The sequence below is a fragment of the Elephantulus edwardii genome, unplaced genomic scaffold, assembly GCF_000299155.1.
Source record: "Elephantulus edwardii isolate Elephantulus edwardi_28Jun2011 unplaced genomic scaffold, EleEdw1.0 scaffold00038, whole genome shotgun sequence".
Taxonomy (NCBI): domain Eukaryota; kingdom Metazoa; phylum Chordata; class Mammalia; order Macroscelidea; family Macroscelididae; genus Elephantulus; species Elephantulus edwardii.
Genome location: NW_006399788.1, coordinates 13,025,324 through 13,045,803, shown reverse-complemented (window position 1 = coordinate 13,045,803; position 20,480 = coordinate 13,025,324). Strand labels below are relative to the sequence as shown.

Below are 20,480 nucleotides of genomic sequence, written 5' to 3'. Positions count from 1 at the left end.
AAACTGGGAGGAGGGTAGAGAGAATAGTGCAACAATGAATGAATGGAAACCCAAAATCTCGGTAAATGTTTATGAAAATTAATAAAATATAAGTATAGAAAAAACAAACAAACAAAAAGCACAATGTGTGTAAGCCACTGGATAACTTGTGACTCTCTTTAATCTAAAGAATGGAAAGATATTTTAAAAAAGAAAGCAAGAAGTTGTTTATATTTTGCATGAAAAATAATGCTAAAGGTGCTTGCACTAAGAACTCTTAAATATTCCTTTTTCAAAACAGAGAATACCCTTAACTGACTATGTGTACAGAGTACCACATCAAAGTGTCTAACAAAATATTATACTTACCATTGGTAGACAATAAAAACTGAGCAGCATTTTTCTGGGGCAACCACCTAATTTTGTTGATCTTTTCTTCTATTTCTAAACTTTTCAAGTAGTCAAACTCTGGTTCATGGCTCTGGAAGGTGCTGTAAACATTATATTCTCCTCTGCTATGAGACTGGATTTTGTTCTAAAACAGAAACATAAATATTTGGACTTTTGTTGAGAAACATTTTAAAACAACAAGTATGTAAGCAATTCCAACAGATCTTGCAAATTCTAGTTAATTAGGTAAGTTCTGTATGCAATCACATAATTTATATTCAACAGCCATCAAGTAATAAGCTTTAAAAAAATCCACAGAAGAAAATGGAAAAGCCCAATAAGCTTAATTAAGTCCAAAATGAGTTTGAAAATACTAAAAAAAATATAAATCAATTTGATTTCTATATAATTCATTTGCTATCTGATACATTAATATAGCAGTAAACAGATTAAAAAAACCTCTGAGTATCTGTAACAAAGGAGCTCACCTGAAAAAAAAGTTAGATAAAAACTTGCCCCGAGCCAGATGGCTGTGTTTATCTCATATGTCAGTTCTCTGCTAACTTTCAGGGTCAATTCTAATTCTGTTGTTTAATATATATTCCTTTCCTAATGACTGCTTTAAGGTAACATTTCACTGATGAAAAATCTAACAGAAAAAACTCCAATAAATGAAATGACTATCGGACCCATCCTCTGATCCTAGGTAGGACCTTATTTCTGAATTAAGACTTAAAATACTTTATTGTTATAGAGCTATGTTATTAACAAGGTTCATATTCAGAATTATAGAGCACCATCCCCCAAAACTCTTTCTCTACCTTTCTTATCTTATTAGACTAGAATGAACTTAAGATTTTTTAGTGTCAGTGTGAGAATATAGTAGGAAACCATGACTTGCTCCATGCGAGAAAGATGGTAACAGCCTGGTCCTGTAAGGTTAACAGCCTTGCAAACTCTTTAGAGCAGTTCTACTCGTGCGAGAAGGTTACTTTAAGTTGGAACAAACTCCAATCCAAGGATTTCCATATAAGAAAGAAATCATACTGAATGATCCTCCTGTTCTTATGTTCTGGATTTTCTCAATGACTTGATTATTTAGATTGGTCATTTACTGATACAGATATAGCTGGACACTCTGGTAGTATATATTAGGTAAAAGAGTCTGGCAGTGTAAGAATGCAGAGCATAATACAGACCATAAGCTAAACTGAAGATGTTATTGATGTTACATGCCACTGAGTCAGAACCACGTCAGAGCTGACCCTCCAGTAGATTTTGAGAGGCAGGAGCTCTGGTGGCCTAATGGCCAGAAGTTGAACTGCAAATACCAAAGATGCTCCATGAGAGAAGGATGGACAATCTCCTCTGTGATTAACTGCCTCTGAAAACCCGCCAGAGGGTCAGTTCCATCCAACTCTACGGTACAAAACAGCAAAGTGCATGAGAGCAAACTGCCCATTTTTCTCCCAAGTAACAATTGTTGGATTTGAACTGCTTGACTTTGGGTTGGAAGTGCAACCTGTTATCTACTAGGCCACCAGAACTCCTTGCACTGGGAAAGGAAAGGATAAAAGTTAATTCCAAAACCATGGTCTCATTATCACATTCTTACTCCAAATGAGATAAATATTGCTCTCGCATTCTCTCTCACACACACAGCTACCTCTTCAGAAGAAATTCTATCAATATACCTTAAAACTCAGTATTATCATAGGATTTTATTTACTATTAAAACTATATCTCAAAACAAACCACTGTTGCGGAGTCAACTCTAATCCATGATGTCATAATGTGTTATAGTGCTGAACTGCTCCACAGGGTTTTTTATTGAAAGAGAGCATCAAGACTTTCTTCCATCAAAGCACATGGAGGGTGTGAACTGCCAATCTTTGGGTTGGTGTCTTGGACCTGTTTCATACCTAAACGGTTCTTTTTATCAAAACGCTCTCAACAAAACAAATGCAAAATATACTAAATAGGAAATACATTTTTTTGTTAATAGAGGGAAAAAAATGGTTTAGAATTTAATTATTAAATAACACTATTTGTCGGGTTCTATCTAAGTATACAGATCTAAAAATAATGAATCTTGACCATCAAGTAGTTTTTGTACATAAAACATTTTTAGTCAAAAGTAAAAACTAATGCACATCCAAAAACTTCTCCAACGGGGTAAAACAGGAAGCCATAGAATGGGGGAAAAAATTTGGTAATGACATGTCAGACAAGGGTATATCTAGAATTTATAAAATACTTGAGCACCACAACAAGATAAAAGTATATAACTCAATTGAAAAATGGGCACAGGATATAACAGGCACGTCACCAAAGACATTCAGATGGCCAACAAGCACATGAAGAAATGCTCAAAATCCCTAAGAGAGATGCAAATCAAAACAACTATGAAATATCATCTCACTGCAGTAAGAATAGCAAAATAAAAAAAAAAGAGAGAGAATAGCAAAATTTAACAGAACAGCAAACATCAAATGATGGCGAGGTTGTGGAGAAACTGGAACCCTTATTCACTGTTGTTGGGAGTGTAAAATAGTGCAACCAATACGGAAAGCTGTATGGCGCTTTCTCAAAAAGTTGCAAAAAGAGATACCATTTGACCCAGTAATTCCACTACTGGGAATATACGCCAAAGAAACCATAACCAACACCCAAGCAGATATATGCACACCCATTTTACTGCAGCTTTGTTCATAATAGCAAAGAGCTGGAACAACTCAAGTGCCCATCATCAAATGAATAGATAGAGAAGCTGTGGTATAGTCACACAATGGAATACTGTGCTGTATTGAAAAACAGGGAACTCATGAAATATTATACAAAACAGGTGACCCTGAGGACATTCTGCTGAATGAAATATCTCAGTCACAAAAGGACAATTATTGCATAGGGCCACTGTTTTAAAACGAGACTGGTATCAGGGCTGAGGGAAGACTAAGAAAGAGGGGGAAAATAATGTATACTGCATTGAAACAGATAAGGGAGAGAACTGTTTAAAAGGGATATATATGATTAGGTATTATTGTCATGACACTATTAGGTATTACTGTCATGACAGGTGTCCAGAATGGAGGCTACACAGTGGAGGGGACTTGGGGGGGAGGGATTGTATAACAATCAAGGAATTTTTCTTCTACTTTTCAAAAAGAAGAATGAATTAATTGGGGGGAAGGGGTTGGGCAGGGAGAAAAGTGCAACAATGAATGAATGAAACCCTAAGTCTCTGTAAACTTTCATTAAAATTATAAAAAAAAAATTCTAAAGAAAAAAAAGTAAAAACTGAAGTCCATTCAATTCTGGTCCGTAATATGAAGAGTCAAGAATAAGCTACAAATCATTTAATTTATGAAAGCTGAGTTTGTATGTATGACAATGGATTTAGAAATATGTAAAAAATAAAAAACAAACAGCAACCTTGAAAAACAGAAAGGGAACATCGCATAGATGGGATCCTCAAAAACATGGGTGTAATAATATCTATCGTAGATCCAAAAGCTAAATACGAGGTGAGCAGTTTCAACTGAATGAAAGCAGATCTGTTTTTTAAAAAAGAAAAAAAAATCTACACAAGGGAAAAACTGTCTGAAAAATTAATGATGTCAGACCAAACACACACATTAGCCTCTATCCTTCTCTAATAATATTTACTGAAGGACAAGTGAGGTTTACATTATTATTATCATCATCACCAGGACAGAATTAGTCTCAGGACATACTGCAATTCTGAATAAAAGGAAACTTAATTTTATGGTTTTAGTACAGCACAAATTTAAGTAGCAATATATTAAATTTCAAGAATAATTTCTGAATTTTCCCACACAGCATTTTTCACCTTCCATGCCCAAAGTATGTGAGACGAAGCTTCAAAAATCTTTGCCTCCTAGGAGAAACTTGGCTTCACCCTCTCAATTGCATGTGTATTGATTTGGCTATCCTGTAGTATCAGTAATTCAAATGAACACGGCAGCCCAGATGTTACTGTGATGGTTATTTTCAGATGTGTTAAAATCTACACTAATTGATTTTAACCTCTCTAATGTGGGCAGAACTCATCCAGCCAGCTGAAAGTTTGCTTTCAAGAGCAAAACTGAGTTTCACAGAGAAGGGATTCTGTTCTCAAGCTTGCTATAATCATACAAGTCAACATCTTAATATCAATCAATTGACCTCAATCTCTATCCTACTCTACTTCTGGGAAACTCTTACTACACTTACCTTTATGTTCACTTAAGAGAATCTATTCTGTTAACCATACAAATCTTTGACACTTTCTACAATCAGTATACATTTAAACATATGGAGTTTTATTCTATGTACTGGTACCACCCCCTTGAAAACATACCAACCAAACCAGCCAACGAAAAAGTAAAAAAAAAAAAAAAAAAAAATTTTAAAAAGTCAATACAATTGTCAATGAACCTAAATTTAAAGCAACCCTCCACTGGGCTTCCGAGGCTGAAGATTTTTACGAGAGGCAGCTGCTCATTTTTCTCCCTGCTACTGTGTTCAAACTGCCAAACTTTCAGTTAGCAGCCTGGAACTTTATGTATCAAGCTACCAGTGCTCCTTAAGCATCTGGGTACTCAATAAATTAAAACATAAAAAATAAACAAAAGGTCACAGTGGTGTGGTAAAGAGTTTGGATGTAACCTGGTAGGAGGGAATACTCTGAAGAAATCAGAAGGAAGAGCAACTAAAAATAGAGTTCTTGCTGAAAAATACACCATATACAAAATAAAACAAAGCGAATCCGCAGCAATGAATGAATGGAAATTCAAAACATCTGTAAATGTTTATTAAACTTAATAAAAATTAAAAACAACAACAAACAAAACACAAAGCAAATCCGTAACATTTTAAACATAGATGCAAATAAAACCTGTAAATATATAAAGGCACTACATTGAGACTACGGAGTCAGTACATCTTTGCCTTCTAGGACTGAGACTGGAGCTTGATTTCCTGGCCAACTACACTCACCACCACTTAGTTGGTCAGTGAAGCTTTGTGTGTTTGTATGATCCTGAAAACATCCTAGGGAAATTTCTGGATTTGGGGGAGAAGACAACGATGGACCTGGTAATAGTCTGGAAAAGCAGCCAATGAAAATCTTATGGAACACAACAATTAAGATTTTACTGTGCAGAGTCACCATGAGTTTCGGGGCCAAATCAATGGCAGCTAACATCATCACCACCATGACTCAGTTATTAAGCAAAGCAATTATGATAAATGTGACCCTGCCAAAGGATAAACAAATACCCAGAGAAATAGAAAAGACAGCTCGGATAGAAGCAAACTGACCATGCTAAGCAATGAAGAATAGGAATCTTTTTACTAAATGGTGTTGTGTCAATTGTCTATTTATATGAAATAAAACAACTCATTATCCTTATACCTAGATGTACATGCAAATTTATTACAGGGAACCAAGAGTTATAAATAGGAGATGTACAGTAACTGGTTTCCAGGATAATTCTTGTTTATGAGAAGTTAATGCAGTAATGAAAATGGTCATCTAATATACTTGCTATGTCCCATGAAGGTACTGAGAAAGGTCGCTATTGCAGCTAAAAAGGTGAGTTTTTAATCCCATTAACTTAAATAGCTATATGAAGCATTCCCTAGCTCTAAGACAAGAACATGGGCAATCTCCTCCTGTGCAATTTACAGGCTTGGGAAATCAATGGAGGGTCAAGGACGAGCAGGTTCCAAACTCTATGGCAATGACTGAGTGACGGAAGTTAGTGCCAACAGAGCAGATCTAAAAGATAACAGGAGCATACCTCTAAAGTTTATGGTAGGAAGACAACAGCCCAGAGTAAGACGCACATTGCAAAGAGGACTGGGGGGGAATGGAGAGTGGGAAGTAATTGTATAACAATAAATGAATATTTAAAAAAAGAAAGATGTACTGGGGAGGGGGAAGTGAGGGAGTAAAATATGCAACAATGAATGAATATCTAACTTTTCTGTAAACTTTTGTTAAAATGACAAAATAAAAACTTAAACTTTACAGTAGATAAATAGTTCTTAGGGTTAACTACTTTTACAGCCCGTAGAAGACATTTCTACTTCTAAGGTCCAAAGGACCTTTAAATACGAAGTTCTCGTGGCCTAGTGTAAGAATCTTCACTGCAATCCTGAAGGCACTTGGTATGAATCTGCCAGAGGCTCTGTGGGAGGATAGGCAATCTCCTCCCATGAGACTACATTCTCTGAAACCCTCTGGAGGGTCGGCAAAGGGTCATTACTATATGGGTGAAAGAAGCAAAAGTATTATAAAGACTTTCATTTTTAAAAGAAACCAGGCTTAATTTTGACAAAAGTGTTAACAAGCCCCCTCCAAAGATTCCTATGAATTAGTATTTTGAGAGCAGCCATATGCAATACAGAATAGTTACCACTATTTCTTACCCATTAAATTACCATACAGGAGCTACAAGCATCTCAGTGGGAGAAAAGATGGTGTCAGACTGAAATGTGTAACATTCCTAAATATTGTTCACTTTTACCTTCGATATTTAAAAAAGAAAATAATCCTAAATCCTGGTTTCCTTCTGTTTCAAGCAGAATCCATCTTATTTTATTCTATCCTATCCTACAGTCAGGATAGCTTGGAATTAATTCAGAAGAGAGATAGTAACTCATTATTCTTTTCTTCTCCAAGTAGGAGCAAAACCAAATCAACCTATATTATGTCATTGATCATATTGATGCAACTAAATCAGTAATGGTCTGGGAGTCTAATTTAATTTCTTCTGGTCTGTCCTGGAGACAGTGAAACCAAATTTCTCCTTAGAGAAAATGATTTTGAAGCTCTGTCCCACATACTTTGGGCACATGGCCAGGAGGGACCAGTCCTTGGAGAAGGACATCATGCTTGGAAAGGTGGAGGGACAGGACATGAAAGGAAGACCCTGGATGAGATGGACTGACAAAGTAACTGGAGAAACAGAGGTAAGTGTGTCAGATCAGTGAGACTGGCTCAGGATAGAATGGGGTTCAGAGCTACTCTACATAGATAGGGTCGCTATGAATAGCATGCAGCCTGATGGCACATAAGAACAACATGTTTCAGGAACTGCAGCTAAGACAATAGAAATTGGCTTTAAAGTTTTTTCCTTTAGTGGTATAATTTATAAGTGTGTGTACATGCACACACACCCTAGAAATTTTTCTTTACAAGGACTTAAGTCAAAGCCTCTTCAACAACCAGAACCTCCCACTATCTATATTCTCATCAAATATTTACTTGAGAGGGTATAAAGAATAAACTGAGAAAGAACCCAATAAACTGCTAAATCTCTACAAGACTCAATCATTAAAGGCAGAAACGATGAGTTCTAAAACAAACACCACCCCCCAATAAAACCACAAAAGCTACTGAAGTGAATTCTGATAAAGATGGCTTTTAATCTTGGTGTAGACAGATTTTAACACTGCCTGAACCACCTGCCTACACAGACGTCTGGGATTAGAGTGAAGAAGGTGAAAGAAGAGTTAAGAAATCAAAACTAGAAAATAAATGGAGGCGACAAAGTTTGGTTGACACTAAAGGCAGGGAGCTCTGGTGGGCTGGTGCTAAGAAGCTGCACTGAAATCCCAAAGGCATGTACTTTGAACCTATCAGCTTTGAATCCTCCCAGCTCCCTGGAGAGAAGAAGGGAGGCACTCTCCTCCTCTGCGAAATTGCTTCTGAAAATCTGCTGGAGGGTCAGTGATGAGCTGGTTCTGACTTAACACGTTGCCACAAATGACAGCAAATGTGTTTCTAAGCACACTGTCAATTTAAAAAATGTGCGGCAACGTGTTAATGGTACACAACAATATCAAGTACTAATGCCCTTCACAATTTTTGACTGCTGCAAATCAATGTAAAGCAGCAGACAACAGACTAAGACAAAAAACTTTTATCACTATAAATTGTTAATTATTGGATGACTAAATTAAGTTTCACCTAAGTCTTATTTCCAGCCTCCTGAATTATGTTGTTAAAGAAGGTAACACTAAAATGTAAATTTTTTAAATCATTAACCTATTTTATTTCTCTCATCACTTCAGAAGAAATTCTAAAAATCTACCTAAAACCCAGCATTACCACAGAATTAATTAAAATCAAATCACACATTCTTTATCAACATCATAATTCAAAGCCATCAACTCTTCACTTTTCCTCATTCATTATCTGGCTTTTCTAAGTGTATCAGGAGGCTGGAAATATGAGTGAGGCTTAATTTAGTCATCCAGGAGACATCCTCCTTGCTTTTTAGCACTTTAAAGAAGTCTTTTACAGCAGATCTGCCCAATGCAGTTATCTGATTTTTTGACTGCAGCTTCCATGAGCTGTTGTTGACTCTGGTTCACAGCAATTCAATGTAAAACAGATGGAACCTCTGTCTAACACTGCACTGAGCCCGACAATCTCTGCTGTGCTTAAGCCTACTGTTGCAGTCATTGTGTCAATCTAACTCACCGAGGATCTTCCTCTTCTCTGATTCTTACCTTTCAAAGCTTGATGTCCTTCGAGGACTGGCCTCTTCTAACAGCATGACTAAAGTATGAAAGAGTCTCATCACCCTTGTGTCTAAGGAGCACACTGGCTGCACATCTTCAAAGACAGATTTGTTCTTTTGGCAGCCCACAGCATAGGATCCAAATAAAATTAAATCTTTGATAATGTTAATCTTTTCTGTTTATTATGATGTTGCTTATTGGTCCAGATGTTAGGATGTCTGTCTTCTTGATGCTGAGACATTTTTCTTCATTAGAAAGTGCTTGAAGTCATCTTTGCTTTCTGCAAGCAAGATTATATCATCTATATTTCCCAAATTCTGAATGAGTCCATTTGGTATCAAATATGATACCACTTTTCTCTCCATACAGTCCAGTTTCTCTCATTCTATCTTCAAGGACGATGTTTTGTGCTGTCGAGTCAGAACTGACTCATAGCTGACCCTCCAGTGGGCTTTCAGAGGCTGTAAATCAGAGAAAAGGAGACTGTCTTTCTCTTGAGGAGTAGCTGGTGGATTTGAATAAGAGACAGGGTCTTCAAGGATAGCTATCTTAAAATGAGATGACTAAATAAGAGATGTCTAGACATAATCAAGGTTATAAATCACAAAGGAGGAGACTGCTCATCTTTCTCCTGAGGAGCTGGTGGTAAATTAAAATTGCCATGGATGTAGCCTTTCAGTTAGGAGTACAAGACCATCAGAGCTCAAACAAGTATTAGAACCCCAATCTTTCAACTTTCCATCCAAATTCTATCCAATTTTTCCCTCTTGAATGTCTATCAGACACAGTACCTATTGTTAATATTGTTCATTGCCATCAAGTCAGAACCAACTCAGCTGACCCTCCAGTGAACTTTCAGAGGGTATAAACTGCACAGGAAGGGACTGTCCATCTTTCTCTTTAAGAACAGCCAGTGGATTCATACTATCTTGTTTTTGGACTGTCGATGCAACTCCTTACTCACTAGACCACCAGAGAGAGTTCCCTTTGTTAATAATAGCCGGTATTAAAAAAAGACTGAACCCCGACAACAGAAGAAACTGATGATGTCCAGCTACCACCATCAACCACTTGGGAAAAAAAAAGAGGGATAGGAGTGCAAGATCAATAGAGTAGATGGAAATGTGGAATAAACCTCAAAAAATATAAGACCAGGTTTACTGGCCTGATAAAGAGACTGGTGGGACCTCCAAGATTACAGCCTCTAACCATGGCTCAAACAATATATATGTCTATAAGGTGGTCCACACTGGCGAGACACTCACTTCTAAGGGTTCATTTAAGGTCAAAACAGCAGCATTTGTCCATGTGCAAGGTCCAACATGCAGGAAGGTGTAAAACAGAAGTAGGGTAGTAAAAGTATATAATTACATTGTGGGTACTGGAATTAATGTAAAAAAAATCCTATGGGCACATATGATTGCACAGAAAATCAATTCTGCTCTGTAAATTTTTAGAGAAATGACATATACAAAGGAATTAATTAGGAAATTGGTTGGGGGCAGATACACTGAGAATCAAATACTTTCCCCATTTGGTAGAACTAAGTTCATGTGCAGCAGATCAGTGTTATATTGCTAACAGAAAAGTTAGCATTTCTCATCCTCTAGCTGCTTAGAGAAAGATGGGCAGTTAGTTAAAAGTTTTACAGGACTGAGTTGCTGTATAGATTCATCAGTGGGTTTTTGGGTGCTAAGTGAAAGCTGTAAATAGCCAGAGGGGAATCATTTTACCCCTTTGTACCTTGGTTTCCTTAGTTAACATGGGAATTATTATTATAGAAAACATGCAAACTATTTCCAGAGCTTTGCTTCTAAGCTAAGTAATACAACCTTATTTCTAAAAATATAATGGAAGAATATTTTTACGGTCTGCTCCAGTTTTCAAACTGTAAGATTTTTCAGGCATATAGTATATGAATAAGATTGAATCTTGTAATTACTGAAATAAAGAGACATCTAGGTGTAAAGTAGCACTTAACAACTCAGCAACTTGGTTTCAAAGACTAGGTTATTATACAAAAATTAGCATTAAGCATATCAAGTCACAAGATGCAGAATGGCTACATCTTTACAAAACCATCAAATTATCACGTAACTGCCAAACCACTGAGTATCATGACTCAACTTAATTGTCACAACAATTTTAAATTCTGCCTAAGAACACTGGTGTTTACTCTTTCCAAATGGAATTTTGTTAATGTGCAAATTATATAATTTTCCGCTCCTGCTTAAAAAAAAAAAACCAAATCAAAACAAAACAAAAAACCCAAAAACACACCCCTGAGAAATATTAGATAACAAGGTCGTTGGTAAGTGAAGAAATGGTATATATTTATAAACAATGGCAGAGATCCTGGAGAAATCTAATAAAATGCATGGCTTAAGACTAGGGATAATAAAGGTAAAACACACAAAATTTAATATTACCTGGAATCTAACATCAGGGTAGAAAAGTCAATCACTTATATTAATATTTTTAATTTATTATTTAAAAATAAGTGTATTTATACTGGTGAGTAATTTTCAAAGACATGCTACTAAGGTTCTACACAATGAATTTCTTTTCATTTAATTTTTAAATATGGCTAAAAAGAATGACAATATATTTTTCTTCCAGAGTTTACTCAAAATGCCAGTCATTGTATTAGTTCTTTGTAAAAGAGGCAGTATTTCAAATATTTGCTCTTTAAAATCTTCAGGAGAATTTTATTTTTTAAAAAAGAATCACAGAAAATGGTTATTTTAAAAATATTTATATTAAAAAATGTAATTTAAAAAAATGTCATGTAAGTAAAATATCCAATCAATTCCAGTAATTAATTACATGGCAATTTTTCAATTCAATTACTGATAGCCTTTAGCAAAATACTCAAGAATTACTTTGACTATATCCCATGTTACAGTGAACATTTTCTCAAGTTCTGTAAACTCAGCCATTTTTTCCAACAAAGTGAAAATTAGTTCATTCTCAAGCAAAATATTATCAATGTAGCTTGTAACTAAAAGTTATTACTTTAAAATAACAAAGTCTTCACTAATAAAGCTGATCCTCTAAAATCCTTAACATAAACAAGAGCTGGAACAAATGAGAATGCTTTGTGCTTTTACATATCTTTGAGTCAGCGGACTCTGCAGTGCATTTTCAGAGGCAGTAAATCACAGAGGGGGAGCCTGCTCATCTTTCTCCTGCAGATCAGCAGGTGGATTAAAAATTCATACCTTTGAGTTGGCAATTTAACTCTTTACCACAAAGACACAAAAGCTCCTTAGATTGCTTAATAAGCACAATTAATTTCAAATTCTGCTCTAAACATATTTCTTAAAAACAGAAGTGTAGAGTAGCTACCAACTTTTAATTTAAAAGACAATTTCAAGAGCAGAGACACGCATGGGAAAATCAAGATCTACTCTGTGACTAGCAACAACAAAATCTTTGTTTTGGTGGGATAGCAAGCAAATAACATTGAAGAACACACGTGAGGAGTTCCAGTTGATAGTTCTGACACTAAGAAATCAAATGAACTCTTTCTGTCATGACTTACTTGTTAAAAAAGGGAAAGTATAAAGATCTGTAAGTACTTTCTAATATTTAAGGTCAAGTTTTTGTTGACAGAAAACAAAAACAGAAAACGGAATTAGCACATGGCCCCGTTCCCACAAGAAGATTCTTTGACAAGAAAAGCTTCAGTCTTATTTTAATAATTTATCCCAAGCAAAAAAATAGAATAAGTTTAAAAAAGGAGACATATTTAGTGTTTGTCCATCTTCTAATCAGACACTATTAATCATTTCTTTTAAAATTAAATTACCTACCTCACTGAGGTGCTGTGAGGATTAATTCATTAGTGTTTCTAAAGCACTTTGAGATCCTCAGGTCAAAGGCGCTATAGAAGTGCAAAGTAGTAGTATTATTACTAGATTCTTTTGCTTATTTAAGGAATTTCACAAGCCTTTAAAACCTATCTTTAAAAAAAACCTGTCATGATTTAGACAACTTTTTGTAAATTCTGAAGTTTATCCAAATTTTTAATTCTTTTTACATACATTATAGATAGAAAGGGGCAGAAAGTTTAAAAATAGCTACAAGTTCCCCCTCCTTTGGAAATCTTTTGTAAATGTAAAATGATGTAAAGTGAAGATGCAATTACTATTACTCTGTAAAGGGAAAATGTTTTTAGTGTTCCCAGATCCCAAAAATAATCTACCAAACAACACATAAAATCTAAGGTAACACTAAACATAGTGTTCGCAGACATAGTTCAAGCTACAGTGGCTTAATGCAGTTCATTCCAGGGAAAGAAGCTTGCTGATGTTTGTCACTTTTGTCACTCAGGGTGGTGTTACCTCTTGAATGTTGAATGCTAATTTAACTTTTAGACTTGCCCTCCACCCCCACCAAAGTGAAAATCCTCTTCGGATTTCTTTCAGTTAGTAGAAATAGGCAGTAAAATGTGGATCTTTCATTAACAGAAAAGTGGCGAAAAGCAAACTTTCAAAAAGCAGGGGATAATTTTTAAAGATCTGAGATCTATAGAGGAAGAGAATGAATAAAGGAAAATTCAATGTGACAGACATTGTTTAGGGGGAAAAAATTCAGGGAGAAATATTATTCAGATATAGAAGTATTTTAAATAATGCCCAAAACAACACAAAACAAAAATAATTTTAGTTACAAATTCTTGAATGAGAAATTCCTTTAAGAAAAGAAACAATTTTCAAATAAATTTTAAGACTAAAATTCATTATTATGAAACCATCATTTAAATGTTTCATTTTAAACTACAAGGACAGTATTAGCATAAACTAATATATAATAATTGAGCTTTGTCTTTAAACTAGCCTCCAATCCTCAAGCATACAAAGTAAACTAAAGCACTGAGAAGTCAAAGCAATTGTGTTAAACGATTTAAAAACAGATTTAAATGGAGGATCAAGGCCTTAAAAACCACATTAAAATGTTTAATTATTCCACTACTTCCCACTCATTCCCTACCCAAATATTTTTACAATCAATATTTTGTACTTTTAAATTAAAACAAAACATACACACAGGTGCACACATAAACACGTAACACAGGGCTAAGAGAATCAAAGCTAGCTCTATATTGGATAATCTGGTTAATAAACAAACACTTTTTAAAATGTCACTATCCTCTGGAGTGAAATTCACCAGAGTCTTACAATATACAGTTTCCAGGTCAAGCTGAAATTCAGATATTAAACTCTTACCTCCTGCTCCTGTTGAAAGATGACAACTCTACCACCTTTATCTCCTGTTGCTAGTAATTCTCCAGAATGATTAAATTCTACTGTAGAGATTATATCTGCTGTATGATTAAAAGGGGGGGAAAAAAAATACATTAGTTTTTCTTCCCCCAACTGAACTGTAGTTGCAGAATATAGCATGTCTTTCCAAGTTTGTATAACAATTTGGTATTAGAAATAAAGTGAACCTGGAGTTAATGTCATAAATATTCTGACCCACCTAAAAGCATTCTTTCTAGAAGAAGCCAAATGAAATTATTTTCACAAATAGGAAAGCAATAAAATTACACTAGTAGTCTATAAATATCTTACTAAATTTGTGAAATGAAGCTCTGGTGGCTCAATGGTAAAGGGATGCACTGCCAACCCCGAAGACAAGCAGTTTGAATCCACCAGCTATTTTGTGGGAAAAAGACAATTTCCTCCTGTGATTTGCAGCCTCTGAAAACCTCAGTGGAGGGGTCATATATGATTCATGTCTTATTAAACAGCGTATCATAACAACAAGTTCCCGTGCAATCTGGACCCTCTGCAAACCCACTGGAGGGGGTGAGTTAGTTCCAGTTCTATGGCACTTAAAGACAAACTTGTAAATAGAAAGAAATAAAAAATTTGTGAAACATGCTGTGACGGTGTCATTAAACATTTAGTAATTATCTTGCTAATTCTGTTATACACTTTTCATAAATTTATGTATACAAACCTTAAGCAAGGATTCATAAAAAGTTAAGCCAAATATTACTAAGAGGAATACTTGTAAATAAACACATGTAAGCCAGAAACACTGTGGGTTGTGCACAGCCCTTCTTGTGGCTCTCACATATACTAAAATCAATTATGGTACATCTAAAGTTGGTATTAATATCACCATCAACCTCAGGTAAAATAGTTTTAATTCCCCCCTCCACCCCGCCACTAAAGATATTTCCTGAAAGGGGGGATGGGGAGCCAAAGTTACAGAAACGAGCATTAAGATGAAGCAACTACACAAGTACTAGAGTAAGTTTTCCCCAATGAAGCATTAGGTGAATTTGGAAACATAAGAATTTAAACAAACAAACAAACAAACACCAAAAATCAAACAAACCCACAACAATCCACCACCCCACTACTACACAAGTAGGGTGTTTTGTTTTTCCCTAAGAATAATCTTCTAGGCTACAATAGTTCATTATGAAGAATGTAGTTTTGGATAGTAAACCCATTACTGCTGAAGCTGATTTTAATTCATAACCACACTAAAGGACAGAGTAGAAATGGCCCATAGGGTTTCTATGATTTCTCTTTATCGTCACAGAAACAGCCTGCCACATCTTTCCCCTTGAGCTGCTAGTGTACATGTATAGTTAGCAGGTAACAGCGTAATCTTAAAGAATCTATAATAGTACAGTGTCTAATGTGTCAGGCTGCTAACCAAAAGGTTGGCAGCTCAAATCTACCAGTCATATTGGAGAATTTATTCAAGATTTCAGCCTCAGAAACCTGATGGAAGAGAGGGTTACTACTGAGTTGGACTTGAATCAACAGCAGTGGGTTAAATACCTTAGGAACTCTGAGGGTACAACAAGATAAGGGGTGGGCTGCTAAGGGTCAGCAATCAAAATCCACCACTCGAAGAGAGAAAGCAGGAGCACTCTCCCTCTGTTAAGATACAGAGCTGCCCAGTAAAGTGGACTGGGGGACGAAGACTGTACAACACAAGAATTTTTTTTCAAAGAGAAAAGCAAACTGGTGGGGGTGGGCAGGGAGAAAATGTACAACAACGAATGAACAGAAATCCAAGTTCTCTATAAACGTTTATTAAAATCTCAATTAAAAAGTGATACATAGCCATAACAGTCCAGAATGAGATGCACAGCAAAGAGGACTGGGGTGGGGGGGGAGAGAAGAAATTGTGCAACAATGAATGTATTTTTTTAAAGAGAAAAAAAGCAAACTGGGGGTGGGGGGGAAGGAAAATGTGCAACAATGAATGAATGGAAATCTAAGTTTTCTGTAAACATTCATTAAAATCACAATAAAAAAGAAATTGCAAATAAAAAGATACATGGCCTTGGGAACAACTCAACAGGAATGGGTTTTCTGAATATATATAATCTTAAATTTTAACATACACAACTGACCAATGTGTCACTTCCTAGAAACTATTCTTAGTTGTAGTAACAATGATCTGCAAGCACTGTGTTTTATCATTTTCTTGATAGTCAAGCAGCCAAGAAAGCATTTCAGACACCTTCTTTGATTTTTCCATTATCCCAAGACTGTTAGCTTTTCTGAACTTTCCGAATCTACTTAAAATGAGGTCCTTTACCAAGAGATTGCACATAATGTACATGAAATTTTATATGATTTCAAAATTTATGGACAGTGGAACCCCATCTCTAGGTTTAAGAACTTTAACCCTGACTGGTTAGTAACAAGAAAGGAGGAATTTAATGCATAAATTGCAAAGATAAATTGCATGCATCTGTAATACAATGTAAAACTGAATCTATTGGACTACTCAGTAGAGTCAAATGTATTCTGAGCTATGAAAGGAATATAATAAAGGTGTAAAGACCTAAAATGTCTTTGTACTTAAAGCAAATATTAGATTACAGGTGGAGGGAATAAATAATATCAGACAGGACATAAAGATATTTTATTTGAAGGCATGTCATAAAATAAGCAAATAAAGCAAAACCCATACATATATTTAAAATATTTTTCCATTTAAAATCCTTCAGTTATATATAATTTTGAGTATGTTAAGTTCTTTAAGTCCAGTTCGTCCAATTTTCCCCTACAACACTGGCAGTATGCTGGATCTCTGGATGACAATATGATTAGTTAATCTGAGTATGAAGTCATATATAACTAAAAATATGAACCCTGATACTCTAGAACAATAGCATAGCAACATGCTCACATCTGATCAAAGCAGATTTATTCTCCTGTATATGCAACAGAACAATAGGCAGAATGCTTTCGTTAAATTACTTCATCTTTCCCCAGATCAAAACTGTTGCAATCATTTAAGTTAAACTCAATTTCTGTTAAGGAGCTGGTTGTTACAGCTAAAATTTCACAAGGGTTATGTCAATGATCATAATATGTGAAGATCTGGCCAGGCCTTACTAGATAAGACTCTTTACTGAAAGGGAAATGGATGGCCAGGTATGTGTGGTGCAGGATGAGCTATTGGGGGGATGGGGTGGGTGGGGGGGAGATATATACACAAGGATGGACACTTTGATCTTAAGTGAAAAAGTCGTCTTTAACCAGAAAATCTAGAGGTAATTAAGGCAGCACATGATTATAGTAAAAAGCATTGACGATATTCTGGATTTGGGAGGAAGAAGAGTCCACTTCTATCTTATTTTTAGAAATCTGATTTAAAAAGTTGTAAACAATGTAACCCAACTATCTTTGAAACAAAGATAATTACTGACTCACCTGCTTAGTTAGTTACAATGTGGTTGCTGCACGTGTGATTAGGGAAGGATAAAGCCTTGGAAGTGACAAGCAGGAAGGCAGAGAAAGATACTTTTACTGTAATATGTATCAGGAATAGAAGAAGACCATCTGTTCTACTACTTCAACTTCTTAAGCCCTACTGCCAAAGGGGCCCTTTAGAGTAGTGAGAGAAGATCTTCACCCTGAAACCCACAGCGTCCCTTTTCAGCAGGAAGTAGCTAAGAGAATACGCCATCCCCTTTTCCTTATGAATCAGGGTGAAGTCTCTCTCAGGGAGGAGTGATAGGGAATGGCAAAGGACACACTGACAAAGGAGATTAATCAGAACTGACTTTGACAAGCACTGTGGCAATTGGACAATTAAAACAGATATTCGGATGGCGGGGGAAGAAGAACGAACTGGGGAGGAGGGTAGAGAGGAATGGTGTAGCAATGAAGGAATGAAAACCCAAAATCCCTGTAAATGTTCATTAAAACTAATAAAATTTAATAATAATAAAAAAAAGAAAATTCAAGAATACCGTGATAAGGTATGCATGTGGAAAGGTACCATGATTTTCACCTTCCTTTAAATGGGGGGCAAGGGTGAAGTTTGAGTAGGGAGGAGAGATCGTGCAAGTGAGAGAAAACGTAAATCAAAAATAAAAACTTGTCCCTTTTTAGAATATGAAAGTGTCAACATAATGTGGCTTTATCATTTCTGCTACTTTTGTCAACTGAAAGTAACTCACTACAATGCCATTCATAAAGGTCTAAAGCAATTTACAGAAATGTTTTCTTCACTTTAACAAGGGTCAATTATAAATAAGAAAATACATTATTTAAAATGTCAGACTGAATGTAATCAAAGTTAATTCTAAAATTTAAAATCAAATTAGTAAAACAGAAAATCTAGTCTTCTCAATATTTAATTGTGGCTCAAAAGATTAGATGTTTAAGAAAACTGTATAATGAAAGCACAAGTATTTGTAACCCATTTTTCTTAAAGTATGTCAAAGTAAACATTTAAATTCACAGATCTTTTTTGGGGGGGCAGTGGTGGAGTAACTTTTATAACTATGTACCTCAGCCAAAACATTTGTTTGGAGAATACAAACAAACGCATGTTTCCTTTTCTGATGATGGTAACACATGTATTTATGTATAACACCTCTCATACCTTGTTAAGGGCTGTGATCTGGAGGTACTCCTTTTCCTAAACCATCAAGTTTTTTAAACCTTTAAAATGTACCTATTTGAGGCAGGAATGCTGGAACCTTCTCCTTTACAACTGTGTCTATTTGGCAACAAGAGTAAGATGATTCAGTTTAAAAGCTATATACTATGGAGATCAGTTTTTTTTTCCACCTCTGCATCTTCAAAAGAACCTCTCAGAACTGATTCACAGTTAAGTCTCCAGTGGATTTCAGAGGCTGTAAATTCCAACGGGGGAGTTTACCCATTTTTCCCAGTTGGAGCTGCTGGTAGATTTGAACTGTTTGCCTTTGTTGCAGTGCAACTTCTACCTATTAGGTCACCATTGTGCCCTCCCTCGCCATCTTACAATCTCCAAATCCAACTAAATCCACTGTGACTAAGTTGACTGAGGCTCAGAGATGCTACTATAAGAAAAAGGAAAACTTCCCTATGAAGTTTGAACCATTAGCTTTCTATTTATTATGCCATGAAGATTCATTTTCTCTAACATCATACTTCTAGATGTACTGTCTTTGTCCTTGCTAGTCCTTCTTTTCACTATTATATTCCCAACACACAATTCAATCAATGCTTTGCTTTTGCCAAACAAAACCAAATAAAATAACCACAGAAAACAAACCCAAACCACTGCCATGTAAGCATATTTCCACTCAGAGATCCTATAGGACACAGTAGAAGTCCTCAAAGCATTTTTAAACCAAACTTCCTGTACAGACTTATAGCAATTCTTCAGTAGGTTGGTGGTTTTGGGTTTGTTTTTTTTTAAACAAACAATAAAAACAACCTGTATTATCTTAATGGGAGGAGACTGTTCATCTTTCTCCCATGAAACAGCAGGTAGATAAACCACTGGAGACACAAAGCCTTCTGGTCAAAAGTGCAACAGCACTCTACGGGTTACATCTTTCACACAGCTGTAAATCTTTAAGGAGTAGACTCATCATATATTGAAGTATGTATGTATGTATGCATGTATGTATGTATGTATGTGTCTATATCTATGTATCCATATATTTCAATATTTTTGTTTTCCAAAACCAAAATACAGATGTCATGCAGGATGTAACACAACTTTAGAAACTCACTTGATGTCTGCGAAGAAATCATAAAAGTAACTGGGCTAAATATCAAGAGGCTAACAGTTCCACAACAGTAGGGGGAAAGAAAAGGTTTAAACCCTAACAATCAAACTGCTTTAAACTTTCATCAGAAGAAAAAAACCTGGAAATCCTAGAAAGTAAGTTTCCGCAACTTAAAATTTTTCTTGAAAATCATGTTGTTTGTTAATTACTATTTATTTTGCAGAAAAACAAAAGCAAACATCAGAAACAGGCAGTTCCACTTGGCTGAAGCCCTCAGAGGAATCTGAGGGAGGAGGGGTAGGCACACATGTGGCCTCATTAATGTGGTCTGTATGAACTGAACATTTGATAGAGCAATATTTGAGAAGTGAAAGTCTATTCCTTATTTGTATGTTGTTGCTGTTATGTGCCGTCGAGTCACTTGTGCGACTCATAGCGACCCCATGTTACAACAGCCCTAAACTCTGCTCTGTCCTGTGCCAATCGCACTGTCTCTGACACTCCCATCCCGACTATTCCAGTCACTGAATCAATCCACCTCATAGAGGGCCTTCCCCTCCTGCGCTGTCCCTCC

At 35.7% G+C, this 20,480-nt stretch overlaps 1 protein-coding gene across 2 annotated transcripts in view; it reads right to left on the bottom strand.

Moving 5' to 3' along the window:
- Positions 1–20,480, bottom strand: part of PPP2R2A (protein phosphatase 2, regulatory subunit B, alpha) — an 83,184-nt gene that overhangs the window by 14,627 nt on the left and 48,077 nt on the right. For both annotated transcript variants that reach the window (XM_006884852.1, XM_006884851.1), the window contains exons 3-4: positions 14,136–14,233; positions 349–514 (exon numbers count right to left, since the gene is read on the bottom strand). In XM_006884852.1, coding sequence (XP_006884914.1) covers positions 349–514; positions 14,136–14,233 — 264 coding nt within the window. The remainder of the gene's footprint in view (positions 1–348; positions 515–14,135; positions 14,234–20,480) is intronic.